The sequence below is a fragment of the Nipponia nippon genome, unplaced genomic scaffold (assembly GCF_047370975.1).
Source record: "Nipponia nippon isolate SJK-2023a ecotype South Korea unplaced genomic scaffold, ASM4737097v1 scaffold_8, whole genome shotgun sequence".
Classification (NCBI taxonomy): domain Eukaryota; kingdom Metazoa; phylum Chordata; class Aves; order Pelecaniformes; family Threskiornithidae; genus Nipponia; species Nipponia nippon.
The window spans coordinates 51823450-51838601 of record NW_028262402.1 but is presented as its reverse complement, the minus strand read 5'-3'; the positions used below and the strand labels follow the sequence as shown (position 1 = coordinate 51838601).

At 37.2% G+C, this 15152-nt stretch overlaps 1 protein-coding gene across 10 annotated transcripts in view; it reads right to left on the bottom strand.

Annotated features, from left to right (window-relative positions):
* The window catches only part of TENT2 (terminal nucleotidyltransferase 2), a 54640-nt gene that overhangs the window by 12106 nt on the left and 27382 nt on the right, over window positions 1–15152 (bottom strand). For 9 of the 10 annotated variants that reach the window (XR_015700945.1, XM_087741499.1, XM_087741498.1 and 6 more), the window contains 2 exons: window positions 13724–13767; window positions 6167–6303 (listed from right to left, as the gene is read on the bottom strand). Coding sequence is in view for 9 of the 10 variants with exons in the window: in XM_087741499.1 (XP_087597625.1) it covers window positions 6167–6303; window positions 13724–13767 (181 nt within the window). In the remaining variant the exon portion in view is untranslated. Of the gene's footprint in view, window positions 1–62; window positions 3962–6166; window positions 6304–13723; window positions 13768–15152 lie in introns of those variants that run through there. The other variant, XM_087741504.1, reaches the window with a different exon arrangement.

The window sequence follows — 15152 nt, the reverse complement described above, 5'->3', positions numbered from 1 at the left end:
CTAGGGAAAAGGAAAACAATTTGCAGAACTTTTAACTCTTGGTTCTAAATTAATAAAATCAGTTTGCATTAAAAAATAGTCAAATTGCTATGTCATAAGCCTCAATAACACAGTACTTTGAGTAATTTAGTGTAACAGTCTAATCTTCCTAATTCACTATATAAGAGTAAGGAATGATGGGTAGGAAACAAGAAAATTTGCCACAACAGAATTTTATTTACAAATCATCTGCAAAACAGAACATCACAAGTATCCATGAGTAACACATATTCATGACAGCATAATTTTTTTCAAAAAACAGTGTCAACTTGAATATGGACACCTACATTTATTTCTAAGTTCAAAAGAAATTACAGCTTCACATCTATCTTTCAGAATTTTCTGTGGGGAGAAAAGGAATGTAAGGAGTTTAAGCGCAGATTAAGTCACATACTGCATTCCATTAAAAATATATTCAAGAGTACAAAGATATATAAAGACAGCTTGCTTACAGGCCAGCATTCCTGGTGCAAGGAACCTGTTATTAGAAAGCACTAACACTTTGTATATGCTGAATTTTAGATCTCCTGCAAGTGTAACAACACAGCAAGAACTCAAATACGTGTTTGAGGATATTCTACTGCTTTCTACACACAATTTTACAACAACAAAACCATAGGAAATGATCATACTGAAACAGGAATAGCAGGCAGTTACAGGGCCATCTTTATGATGTGCCAGGCATCTTTATGATCTTTATGATGCCTGGCACAACAATATGCCAAAGATAATAGAAGCCAAAGCCACCACTTGCAGTTTTATGTTCTTATCTACCCAGCCACTTTTCAGCTGCTCTTAACTAAACCAAGGAACTACCATACCAGCAAAACACCTGGACCAGCAACAATGCGTCACCATATGGCCTGACTAAATGAGGCTTAGAAATAGCTGGGTAGCATGCTGGTACCCGTACTGGTGTTACGTACACCTGACGTGATCTCCTGACTGAATCAATCTTTTAACATAATGCAAAGAGAGAGGAGCTTGGCTGGGTGCATCAACCACCTGCAGTAAATCTGTAAATATCAACTGTAAGACAAAATACAGTCTATAATTCATCAGTTAAATTTGGAAGAACTCTGTGCTCCCTAGGCCACAGATCAGCTGTTGTAACTCGATTAAGTCAGTGGTGATAAAACAGTTTACACCAGCGAAAAATCCATGCCTGCAATTCTCCAGATTATCTTGGATACAACACATGATTAAAACCACTTATGAAAGTGAGCTGTTTGAATGACTGTACCTCCATAGAACACATACATTTTTCTTCTATTCAAGAATATGAATAGGCCCTATTTCAAAAAGGTACAGGACACAGCATATGAAGCATAGTTTGGGATACCTCAGATTACTTATTCACACTGACTGCTGTGTATATTTAGATTTCTCTTGATGTATTCTTTAGAAAATTAGTACAGGTGACGATCATTTCTAGCATTCTCTGCAAACTAAAGCTTTCATTCTAACCCATCACTCTCCCTCTCCTTAATTCCCATAGTAGACTGCTTTTGCAGAATTAGAGATACTGTGAAGCACCAAATACTTTCCTATCATGTCTTTTTAATAAACTACCATCAACACAAGCTTAACAAGAAATTGCTCAAAAAAACCCAACAAACAAAAAAAGAAAAAAGAGAAAAATCATGTGACTAGAGCATCAAAGAAGCTTAAACTCCAGCTGACAGTTCAACTCTTCTGCTTCTTCGCTTATTTAAAAATCAGAGAGATCCAGGCTGGGGGGGGGGTGGGAGGGGGTGGGGGAAGTCACACAACAAAGTATTTGATCTGTGTTTGGCTAAACAAGGCAGTATTGTTTCACTTCAAACATGTAATGCTTCTTTTGACTGACTTCTTTTTCTCTAGGTTACACTTGGCTTGATTCCTCGCAAAAAATGACTTTGTTTATAATACACTGGTTTAGCAAAAAGCAACAAAACAGGTGACATTTCTAGCTATTTAAACAGCTTTTTATTTAAACTTTAAAACAACTGCTTTATCTAATAGTCTCATTAAACCCTCACCAACCCTGCCTTGGTACCAAAATCAGCCTGAATTAGAAATGATTTGTGTATCAGTTTAAACCATTTTGGCTTGCACACAATAACTTCATTACTGGCAACACAAAGCAAATATTCTCTCCATACACACTTTCAATCCATAAGTTAACAATAATTGAAACAGCTGTTTAAATGGTTATCAGTTATTTCTGGTGTCACTACCCATATTAGGTATGTGCTCCTCATGCAGAAGGCAAGAATTTGGAAAAGACCAGGCATTTCCAGGTATAAGTGTGTATGAATATACTACAAATAGTTTAAAAAGCTTATCTTTTCCAGGGTGTTCTTATAAGCAAAAGCCACTTGCATAAACACATTAAGATGGGTACAAATTGCAAGCATATTTAATTCAATATACTATTAAAAAATGGTCCCTTTATTACCTGACCAATTCTACCCTGAAGAGAGCCATGAGCAACTGTATTTTGTATTTTGTCACGATAATGTAACCAATCTTTTATCATGTCCACCAAATACAACTTAATCAGTGAATGATCTTAAACAACTGCTGCATAACTTGAAACAATAAATTTAAAAGAAGTGCCATCCCAGATGACAATATCCAAGCTCCCTAGCAGTAACTTCAGGGGAGCAAGGCCCTGCTTCAAGGTCTCGCTTTGTGAAGAGACAGCCAAGTAAAAACCTGCTGCCTTCACTCACAGCTGCAGAAATGAAATCAGACACTCTCTCCAGAGGGCCTGGTAAACATGGACCAGTTTCCAAATACTTTCTTTTGAGAACACCTCCATACATTTTTTTACTTGGTCACATTTACTGCGTGATCAGCGGGCCTTTAATAGTTTGAAATACTTCAAGTTAGAATGGAGTTTTTAGCCAGCTGTATCACGCAAAACATTATGCAGACTTGAACTCTTATGGCAAGCTAATTATACAGCCATGTCAGCAAATTAAGCTTTGCCATATGTAGTGTGTAAACCCAACATATGCAGCAATTTCCAAATCACATTTCTGGTAACTTACGAGGGAGGATAAAAATTACTTCTTACGGACACACCGAAAATCCCAGAGTAGGACTGTGGAATGTGTGCTGTATAAATATATGGTAATCAGCAATTTTCTAAAAAAGCACATAGTCTAAATAAAGAAAGCAGATTAAAAGCATAAGGGAAAAAAACACAGCACAAAGGAGATAAACTTATTAATGGCTACACAGCATGCAAGCTTCCTGTTTCTTTCTTTGGGCCCATCGCACCCTTAAATATTATTCACTACACCAAGTTAAATAAAACATAGATTTTAACTGAAATACCTACTGGCCTTTGCTACACTGAGGGGGAGGTTTAAAACAACGTATCTCCATATTCCTGACCAATACATGTAAAATAATTGATCAGTGACGCATTCCAGGCAGGTGGCATCAATGACTGTCCAAAAGGATGATCTTCACACATGATCTGATCATTCTTGACTGCATGCTGTTCTTTCAGTAAAACAGATCCTGTGTATCAAACCTGGTAGAGTTGTGTCCTACTCCATAGTAGGAATCTACAAAAGTCACTTTTATGAAAACCGAAGTAGTATTCTCTTTAGTAATCTTTTCAAACACATTACAGTTAAATAGTGAAAGTTCACTGGCACAGTACAGGTCATTTAAATGTGACCTAACTTAATACAGTATCTGAAATATAATCTCAAAATTTCTGTGCATAAAACCACTAGGTAAATGTTTTACAGGGAAAGCAAACGCTGAAAAAAATAGTGGTAACAGCAATGAAAATACTCAACTCATTCAGGAATAAAATACTAGTTCTTCCACAAAAGGCAGAACTAACAGAGCCCTGTGTTGTGTGTACTTCACTCGTATCCTCCTCATTGCCACCCGGAACGTTGTTTCCGTCAGCAACCTCAAAGCAAAGATAACAGATACTGTGGATAGCGTGACACTGTACTTGTTCTCATCAGCTGGCTATCACACACGCACGAATGTTTAAATACCATGTTCTGCCTGCCTTTTCCCCAGCACGGGCCTTAATTTGGGTTTCTCTTCTCCAGCCAACTACCAGTTTTTATGAAACTGTAAGGAATTCTGGTATCGTCGAGACAGACACCCTGCTTCTTTCAAACAGGATTTGTAGTTGTCAGGGATACACAGATGGTCAAGTAAACAGTACACCTAAGTTTTATTTCTGTAGCAGAAAGAATTAAAAATAATATAGGTTGCTGCATTAGGTGCATCATTTCCTGATACAACTTCTCAGCTATGTAATGTTAATTCTAAAAGGCTATTTTTTACAGTTTGGGTTTTTTTATGGCTTTTTTTTAAAAAAAAAACAAAACAGAGTATCACCAGTCACATGTTTAAATCCTTAACAGGTACTTAACACTGGAAAAACAAGCCAGATAATATTTTTTTCTTTGGTTCGATGTTGTTTTTTTTTTTTTTTTTTAAATCTTTTCTTCCCTTGACATCAGCAACTATCCTATCTTCGTTGTCCACTTTTTCAAGCTTTGTTTTAACCAGAAGCTCCCGTGTGCCTCTGTGATTAAATTTAGGTAACATTTTTTCTTTATTTATGATCACCACAAAAAAAAAAAATTCCGGGATTACCATCAGTTCAAGTACTGATATTGCAGCATTGTTAGTCTTTATACTTAGTACATCCTGCATGTCTAACAGCAGGCAAAAAAGAAAAAAAAAAAAAAAAAGGTCCTCCTGGACCAGCTACTGACTTATGCAGAAATCTGCTCCTGACTATGTTCACAACCATCCAAACCAGAAAAGTCAAATTAGGTCTTTTTCCTGCATTTGGACAAGATCTTCTCTGCTAGTTTGCACGGGCAAACCAGAAATCTCTTCCTTACTGGAAGAGGTATTTACTTTCATATATGAGAAGACTAACAGCTTGTTATACAGACAAGTAGCAAAGGATGCAGCTAGTGTCCCACATAAATTAGGAACTTGAGGATATCCTCCAGCAGTGTCTTCTAATTTACCTGTTTAGCAAGCAGCACCTTGCCAGCTGAAAAGACAGGTACTCAGGAGAAACTTTTAGAGCATTCCCTTATCTGCAGAGATTGTTGAAGGAAAATCCTTTACGTGAAAATCTCTCAGAATCGAGCTTAAGCATGCACAAAGTGCAATTAGTTCACGAATTGCCACAGGCCATATGGATTTAGCTTACATATTCCACATGTAATGCATACCCCAGCAATGTTTTCTTATAAGGATTTCATGATTGTTCACTTCTTACATTGAAGTAAAATATGAACAGTTCAAAAATTATAATGAGTATCCATGTAGTTATACATTTTGTTTTCCTTCCAGGAAATGGATATGATGCACATACACAGGACAGCAACATGTATGAACCAACAGTCTCAGAAACAAGTTCTTTAGAAGATGTTTAAGCTTATTGAAATACAACTATTTGATATTTTATACAGACAAGCACTTTTTCTAAGAAATTGTCAAGTGACAATTTAGCAAAATATTCGTAATCTTCAGCTTTCTCAGATGCCCTCACAACTTTACTTTCTTCTTCTCTTCTACAACAAAGTCCAGATGCCAAAATTAAACTTGGATTCTAGCAAGCCAACAAGGTTACTGAACCAACTATATACGGGAGAATTCTTCACTAGGTGTGGCCTATATCGATGTGTATTATAGTCAACATAAGGAGCCACTTGGTCAGTTACCTCCATTGACTCAGGGTGACAGAAGACAAGCGCAGCTATTGAGGTCCAAATAATTGACATCACAATCAATACCTTAAATTTACAACTAAGAAGAACAGATTTTTCTCACACATGGATAGGCAGTTTTGCAATAGTGTAATATAACAAAACCCAGCTATTTTTAAAGGACAAAGCTCTCTAACTTCTGGCTGCTACTTTACAGGATAGCGTGCTTCGCTAAGCAAAAGATGTCAGACACTCTTTATCAGCATTCCTGTTGTCCTTTAGTCTTTTCACCCATTCCCCCTCTGTCAGTTACCACTCCAGCATTACTGCTATTCTTTCTCTTCAAGGGTTATAAAGCATTGACATATTGAATAGAAGGAATCAAAGCTTTGCATATTCTAAAACACTAAGATGAGCTTATTACTTACTCAAATTCTGTGGCATAATATTTGAAGAAGCCTATTAGCAACTCTCCAAGGCTTGATCCATTTTTTGAGAGGTAAGGAGGAATGGTACATGGAGCTTGATGAACAAGATGCAACTGCATAGTAGGATCAAAAGATTCCTGTCAAAATAAAATCAGAGAGTATGTCTACACACACACTGCCTTAATCTAGGTGCATATATTTTTCACAGTAAAAAAGACGCCTATCATTTGCTTATTAGAAGTTCAAGGACAACTTACAAGCAAAGCACTATTTCTTTTGTGCTCCTCTGTTGGACACTAGTTACTCCTGAACTCAGGTAGAATCATCTTGCACAGGAGGATCCGAGACCATCCCTTGCCTTCTGTTTGCTAAAGAATTTTAACATCGGAGAATCTTTGAACTGGACTTGTGTTTACATGCTAATAAAACCACATGAGCAGAAGCTGAGTAAGGTAGCCTGCACTGAGCTGGCTGCAGCTGAACTGAGATATGGCAGGTGAAGCTAATGCACTCATCACTAAGTTCCCATAACTGTGGTACAGAAACAATCTAAAGGGAAGGCCTGACTTATTTTTCCCACAGCACAGAGTTAAAATTGCATGTGAAACCCACTGGCTCTAACATGAACCTGCATCCTCCCACATAATGAGTTCAGATACTGCAGCAGCACCTCCTCTAGCCAACCTATCTGAAAGAATAAAAAAAAAAAAAAAAAAGAAGTTATACAAAAAACCTGAATACACAGAACACAGCGTTTAAGCTGAAGTGTGCTTTTCTTCTGGGGCCCGGGGGGGAGCAGGGGTGGGTAGAAAGAAAAAGTCAGGTTTGCTATAAGCAAAAAATCACTATTGCCAGCTTAAAAAAGGAATCTACACGAAACTAAGTTAACATAGTTTTAGATCTGCTGCACTGCTTGGGTGTCCATTGCATCCTTTAGGTCCTTCTGAGAGACTGGGGTACACAGAGGAAAACACTTCTCTTGCTAGAGAAACAATTTTTAAAACCTGGTAATACCGGGATACTACATTTTACAGCAATGTTGTGTATTTTAAGGAAAATGAACCCAAGATACACAAGAGCAAGCTTTATGTTCACATAAATACATCTGTGTAAATTTAGGAACCCATTCAGTCATTACTGTATCTCCTCTCCCACTCTTTTGTTATTTTAAAGAGTAGTAACAAGCATGACTCAAACTTTATAGTACTAGAATATCACTGGAAGCACTATACACTGTAATGCTATTTCCATGTTCACAGCTCGCAGTGCTTCCTCCGAGGAAAGTGTGGTTAGCTATCAAACCAGCAGGACTGGGAAGTTTGGGACTCTTGCCCATTCTAGCAAAACTTCCTGGAACCTTGCACATCACCTTCCGGGGAAAAAAGGCCATTCTTCCAGCTATGAAAAATTTCAAGTCTTGTTCTCACATGATATAACTTTGCACATAAAATATTATTATAGTTAGCAGAGCTCAGAATTTAACAGCTTCCAGTCCAACAGAACACACCAAAAACATGGAGACAGACATAAAAAGCAGATATGCAGCATATACAGATTTAAAACGGGAACCGTTGTTCCTATGTTATCCAGTATATACAGTTTTAACCGCAAAGGTAATCAGACAGATACTGGAGTGAAAGCCACTCCTTGCCCATTCCCACAGAAAGCTGTAGAAGAGTCACAACAAATGAATTTAGTATTAGCAGTGTAATAGCTCATGAGGAAATGGACACAGGGGGCAAAAAAGGAATGAGAACAAGGGCTGCTGAGCTCCAAACAATACAAAACAGAAATGCAATTAAATTACTACAACAGAAGTCTACTAAGACTAATAAGTAAATGTTTGGTGGCAGCAGACATTTTTTTTTTGTGCTTTGAATGTTCAAAAGCCTGAGAACGTCTCAACTGCAAGAAAAATCTGCCACCACAGTGAGGTTGGCATACTGAGCAGCTAAAAAGTTAGACTTTGGGATATTATTTTTCAGAATAATAAATAAGCTATTTTCTTTAGCACTATTACAAGCTTAGAAAGGGTGTTGCTTTTTCTTATCAATCTCGACCTTAAGTACATTTTATTTACGTTTTATATGTTGATCACAATTAATTAATTTTTATTAGTGTTTGTACATCACTTGAATAAGAAAAAATAAATCAGTTCTACTAATAGCAGAAGACAATATATCAAATATAGTTGTAACAAAACTTACAGCAAAAAAGAATACATGTGTGCCTGTGTATGCTTACATCCAGAAAAAATGACAGTGCAAAAGGACATCAAATACAACTTTATACAAAGATATTTTTTCAATTAGATTTGTTAGCAGTTAATGAAATAGGAAATTAAAAAACCTTGCCGAGTTTTAAAATCACAAATCTGTATTTTGAAAAAGGCGATTATGATAGAAGCACAGTCCAGATGAAGGCATTTTTCAGGATATTTAGTTTCTTCAGTGAGTTTGCAACTGATCAGAAGTCATGTAAGCAGCAGTGATAAAACTGAAAGACTCCTCATTTGAGGAGCAGAAAATGTACCACATTTCCAAAGATTCCCACCCACAGCAGAAGAGATAAAATTCCTAACCCGCAATTAGAAGGCAGTTTTCTAACTCTTCCATCTAGTAAGTAGGATTAAAACGCTTCAATTCTGCAATCTAACATTATGTGGTTTTTTCAAAAGCAAGTTCAATTCCATGAAACCTGCAGTTCCAAGTTTTACCATGTATATTAAATACACTTGCCTCACAAAGGTCAGACAGATCAAAAAAGTTTTCCTTACTCAGAAAGGCATTTGCCTTCAAAAAATAAATGCATACTATTCTATACAAGTGCTCTAGTAAAAATGCAAGTTACAGTCTATAGCAGCTAATCAATTAAAAACTCAACCACCTAGTTTAAAAGACACACATATAAATAATTGCCATCTCCATTTGTTTTAGTGGATATACCACTATGAAAATGACTCTTAAAAAGACAACTGTTACAAAATGCAAAGCACGACTGAAACTACTTTTCTGGAAGAAAAGATTTCTTTTACACTAACTAAAGCAAACTGTTAATCACATGTTTCTGATATTGTTAGTCAACTTATTTTTTTGAACACCATGAGTTGCTGATCACTACATGTAGAAGAAAAAAAAAAGTGTTTCCTCTTTCTGAAATACAAAAAATTTGTCATGGAAGAAATTGCTATTACCAGATTAGAAAGTTTTACATGTAAAACCAAATTAATTATTACTTAAAATTGGGTATGGAGAAGATTTAATGAACTTCTGTCAAGATATACCAATATTCAATATATCAATAACCAACAACGTAGTTTGTTTAAGGTCTTGTTAACAAAGCAATCACTCCATGTCCAATGAACAAGAGGCCAGACCAGCCACAGGATACCTAGGGTCATTCTTCTGCTTTGCCATGGACAACCATGAAAATCCATTAGCCTCAACCTGCCCCTATTCACCTATTGTGAAGCAGGGATAACGGAACTTTTCTTCCTGCCAGAGGGACTCGGGAAAGAACCAGATAAATAGAAGAAGGTACACCTTATAGATTCTGCATGTAAGGGAGGTTCGTAATAAAACAGAATTACAAAGCATCCTCAAACTAGCTTTATTTCAAGTAGGCCTTCCCTGTAAGCTTTCCCTTAGCTTGCTCTAGGAGGCAAAAAATTCAGCTTCTTTCAAAACTATTCCCTAATTTATTTGCTGTGTCTTTGCCTCATGCCATCTTAAGAACTGGAAAAGAAATTCAGGATCTGATGGAGCAACAAATATAAATGAGCTATCCATTATTTCAAAAAACCCCAGAAAAGGGACCCCAGAGTCTTTTTTCCTTTTTTGCTAGATCTCTAATCTTTACTTTAGTTGGCTGATTTCTCAAGGAAACACTAGCATTCAGCAACATCCTTCATGTTCAAGCAAAATAATGGTTACACATATTCTCATTCCACCTTACACACTGGAAATGAACACAAGCGTACATCAAAAAATCTTCATATTTGACTGTTTTGATGTATAATGAGTATAACTGACTGTAGAAGATTCTTCCTTCAAAAAATTTACAGCAGTAACATCAGCCTAGTATCTTGCCATTTTTGATAGGTATCTACATTCACACACATAAAATAGCCCTCCTCAGTCTTACAAATCAACATTTAATTCATGCTTATCCTTTAAAAAAGTGCAACTTGAAGAGTGAAGCAAATTGTGTCTCTCCAAGGACTGACTCCCATGCATGAAGGAGCTACAGTAAGCACCATCCCATCTTCTGCCCCAACCTTTGCAAGATATAACTGCTCGTGAAGCTGAGGGAGCAGAAACAAAAATGTGCTCATGCTGGAGTCCACGAAGTTCACACTCCAGAGCACTACCGGAGACCCACCTCTGTCTGGATTTCAGCTAATAGGCCAGGCTGCTCTGGAACCTTGGAGACTCAGGCACACGTTCCCTTCTGACTCCCAACTGCAGCAATGCTCACCTCTGGCAAACACACAGGCGGAACAACCAGAAGCCATAATGGCCTAAGCCACCACAGGTTCTCCAGAGCTCATCTATAAAGGTCCTGACTTGGAGGCAAGTTCTATGTAGACTTCCGAACTGATCGACACGTTTTGTGGGCTACTCTCATCTACCCCATCTGGCTGGGGGGCGGGCAGGACGCCCCAGAATCCAACCTCACATCTGGTATGGTCCAATATTCCCTTTAAACTAGGGGTTGCCAAACACACCAGCTTGGTGCCAGCTGGGGACTCCCCCATGGCAACAGAATAACAGGTGGGCAGATCGGGTGGCTTTCCAGGACTTCTCACCCTTCACATCTGCAGTGGGGATATACTGAGTCACAGATCTGCCTTCTGTTTCTCACTCAAGGTAAGCATCTCTCTTTTACACAGCATCTACAATTTAAAACAAGCACTTTCCTTCAAAGCGCAGAAGTATTTTCAGGCTGCAGAAAGAGATGAAGCTTTGATTTTGAAAAAAAACCAAACAGATTGTAGGTAGGGTGGTTTGTTTCAGAAGGGGAGAAGCAGTATTGATGTGTAGTATTAGGATGGAGAGACAGCTTTGACCAGCTACAACCACAAGAAAAACGTATGGTTTCTTTGGATACTGACATTTGCCCGTGCTTTGTAACTATTACTGCAAGCTACAAGACCAGAATTGGTTTTGGTGTATTTCTCATTTTCATTTTAATTTCAATTTCTTTGCAGTATCAGTCTTCAGAAATTGTAACTTTCACAATTTTTAAACATTTAATTATATTCCTCATGGAGACAGTAGACCAAAAATATATTTGCAAATTTCTAGCGTAATTTTAAAAAATCTTAATCCATAGTTTTGATTTGGTTTTATAGTAAGCATGTATAAAATACTCTTTTTATTTTATTAGCAATCCTGGAATATTTAGTTCATCCTCCAAAGGCAAGATAACTAACAACAACAACAACAAAAAATCTACCTTGAAACAGAGTAGAAAAATGTTATTCTTACAGCAGGGTTCTAGAAACACAGGAACCAGCAAGTGATTTACCACTTCCACATGACACAAGATAAAACCTTGCATTTAGTACAAATTAGATTTTTCAGCTTATGCTATTGTATACTTCTGCTTTAATCATTTAAGCCATTAATATTTGTATACTGGCCTCTGAAGGCCTTTTTACAGTTCAAACACTACAAATAAGTGTTTGCATTATTATTAAAAGCAGTCAAAAGTTACCAATTCTTATAGTTGTTTTAAACTACATGCTACACAAAACTTAAAATACTACAGTGTCCTGGTTTCAGCTGGGATAGAGTTAGTTTTCTTCCTAGTAGCTGGTATAGTGCTGTGTTTTGGATTTATTATGAGAATAATGTTGATAACACACTGATGTTTTAGTTGTTGCTAAGTAGTGCTTGCACTGGTCAAGAACTATTCAGCTTCCCATGCTCTGCCAGGTGCACAAGGAGCTGGGAGGGGGCACAGCCAGGACGGCTGACCCAGACTGGCCACAGGGCTATGCCATACCGTATGGCGTCATGCTCAGTGTATAAACTGGGGGGAGTTGGCCGGGGGGCAGCAATCGCTGCTCAGGGATGGGCTGGGCATCGGCTGGCAGGTGGTGAGCAGCTGCATCACTTGTTTTTCCTGGATTTTGTTCTTTTTTGTCGTTGTTTTCCTTTTCACGATTATTATTATTTTATTTCCATTATTAAACTGTTCTTATCTCAGCCTGTTAATTTCCTCACTTTTACCCTTCCGATTCTCTCCCCCATCCCACCAGGAGGGGGAGAGTGAGAAAGCGGCTGTGTGCTGCTTACTTGCCCGCTGGGATTAAACCACAACATACAGCATATGAGCTTTATGCAAACATAACTAGCAAATTCAGCAATTCAAAAAACCCATCAGATAAACTAAGTGTACAAGAAATGAAAAGCAGCTTCAAATGCTTTTGAGCACTAACAATAAAGAAACTAGAAGGTATATAGTACAGTAAAAAAATCAGAGGAAAAAAGAAAGACCATAAAAATTCAGCACAGGTATGCCTAAGCAGGTTTACAAAATAGAAATAAAACTGCAGTGTACTCAAAGCTCAAAGCTTTCTTCTGCATCTCGATTATCCTAATTACCCAAAATGGCTGACACCACGGTATTTTCTCCCTGATGTACAGTGTCATCAAATATTCCCATTTCAGCATTATAGAAAATATATGCAAAAGAAAGAATGGCTTTCTGATACTACCTCAGCACAATTATCAGCAACAGTAAAAAAACATAGATAGACAGGGACACGAAACTATGGCAACTATGAATAAAGAAAAATTTTAAAAGTGACACTTGAGAGGAAAGGCAAGGAGGAAGAAACTGACGAATTTCTGTAAATAAGTTATAGCACAGAACTATTCAGCAATAGCTCTTTTGTCCCCCAACAAATATTTAGGAGGGTAGCTCTTATTTCTTGGTAATCTTCCTTAGATTAAATCTCACTAATTACAGTCCTAATTCTGCAGAGAATCAAAGCATACCGATTCACAGAGTTGTCTGGAAATCAAGAGAGTATGATCTGGACATTACGGCAAAGTCCCATAAAGGCGTTTTCTTGTTGGACTGAAGCCCAGTTTTGTGAGGTCTCAAAAGTCTCCTTAGTAAACATATATCATTCACTCTCTGCACCCAGAAATACCAGGCACCTCAAAAACTGCGGGAAGGTATGGAATTCTGAAACACCACAGTTGGATGCAAAAACCACTACTTAATGTATTAAGAAATAAGAATCAGAAAGTTACAGATGACACCGGGATATTTTCAAGCCAGCATGAAGAGAATTAGGTCAGCAGCTCTGATTAGCACTCGCTTCCAACTGGTGAAATCTTCTCATATATAAGAGACTGTTTTCACTATGGAAATGATGAAAAGCAGCAAATAACCTTTTTCACGCTTATGTTTAGTGTATTAATGACCAGGCTTATAGACTGTGTTTAACTTAATCCACTAGAGATATTTAAGAATTCATATAGTTTAGATAAGCAGCTTCATACACATATATGATGTAGTAAATTCATAAGAAACACTTACTGGGTAATTTTTTTGAAGGGATGGAAGGATGGGTTCAGGTAGGGCTATAAAAAAAAAGTTTAAAGTTGCTGTGATTCATGTAATTCACAGGAAACAATATCATATTAACTACACCAAAGGGTTGGACTGAAATTCCATCTTAAAAACATCTATCAAGAACTTCACTTTCATGCATTTTGTAAAATAAAAGTTATTCACCAAATCTATTACTATATTTTGTCTATATATAGTAGTATATGGAGATAATTCAGCTAAGGGCCACTGTTACTAAGATACTACTGTTTGTAGAAGGCATGAAAAATTCTACAGCAACTGGGTACGACTTCACTTTCAAAATTCATATTAATTCATGGCTATAAGAAACTCATCTAGATTCCCTAAAGGAAAAATCAGAGCTTCACTCTTTTTTTTCCCTACATCTAACACAATATGATTCTATCACAGCATAAGACGACTGCAGTCCAGATACTGCAAAAGTACACATTCTTCAGCTGCAAAGTATTACATACTGAGTCTCCAAAGGTAACTTAAAGAGAAAACGCCCAGCACACTTAGTAGGCACTGCTAGTAAAATCCCCATAATACATAAATACAGTCTAATGCTGTTAGCTGGTCTACTAAACAGCAAATGGGTTATAAAGATTATGCAGACATTAACAATACTAACAAACACAGAATGAACTAAACAATTGTAACTTATGAAAGTCATGGATGGGGAGAGCATCTATTGCACAATACAAATTACACGTAAATAAACGTATCTTCTAGGTTAGGTGGTCCTACAGATGGACAGGAAAAAAAAATCCCAAAGTATTCACATCCCACTCAAACCTTAGAGCAGCTACAGAACTGTTAGAGCACTCCTTATACTAAAGCTCTAACATCATGTCTTTGGCATGTTGTTTTTTTTTTTTAAACAATTGTCTACATCATTCACTAGGGAGAATGATAATTAAATTCAGCACACAGGACTTTGCGTTGGGACTTAATTCACCCTTCAGACAAGGTCTCACAGGGGATGAGATGTTACAGAATCCTTTTTCCATAGAGACTAAGAATCAGAATAGCAGAATTCTCAGAACACACTTGGGATATGTTCAAAGAGTATACTATATTACCTAGTAGGACTGCTAAGAATATGATTACAGCTGCTTTAATAATAATTTTATTTTGTTTGTGGGTGTTTAGAAATACGCAAGGGCATCTTATTTCTGCAACATCTTGGATCATTTCCAGTTCTCTGTCATGCTAAAATAAAGGGCAACCAAATCTGAGCAATACAAGCAATCAAGATATTTTATCTGGGTCTGTATGTTATAGTAAGAGGATGAAGTGAAGGGGAAAGTTACCACTTACCACTAGCATTCACCACATGAGTTTTCCTTTTCTTACTGTTCAAGACAGTTGGACCTGTTACCTGGAGGAAAGT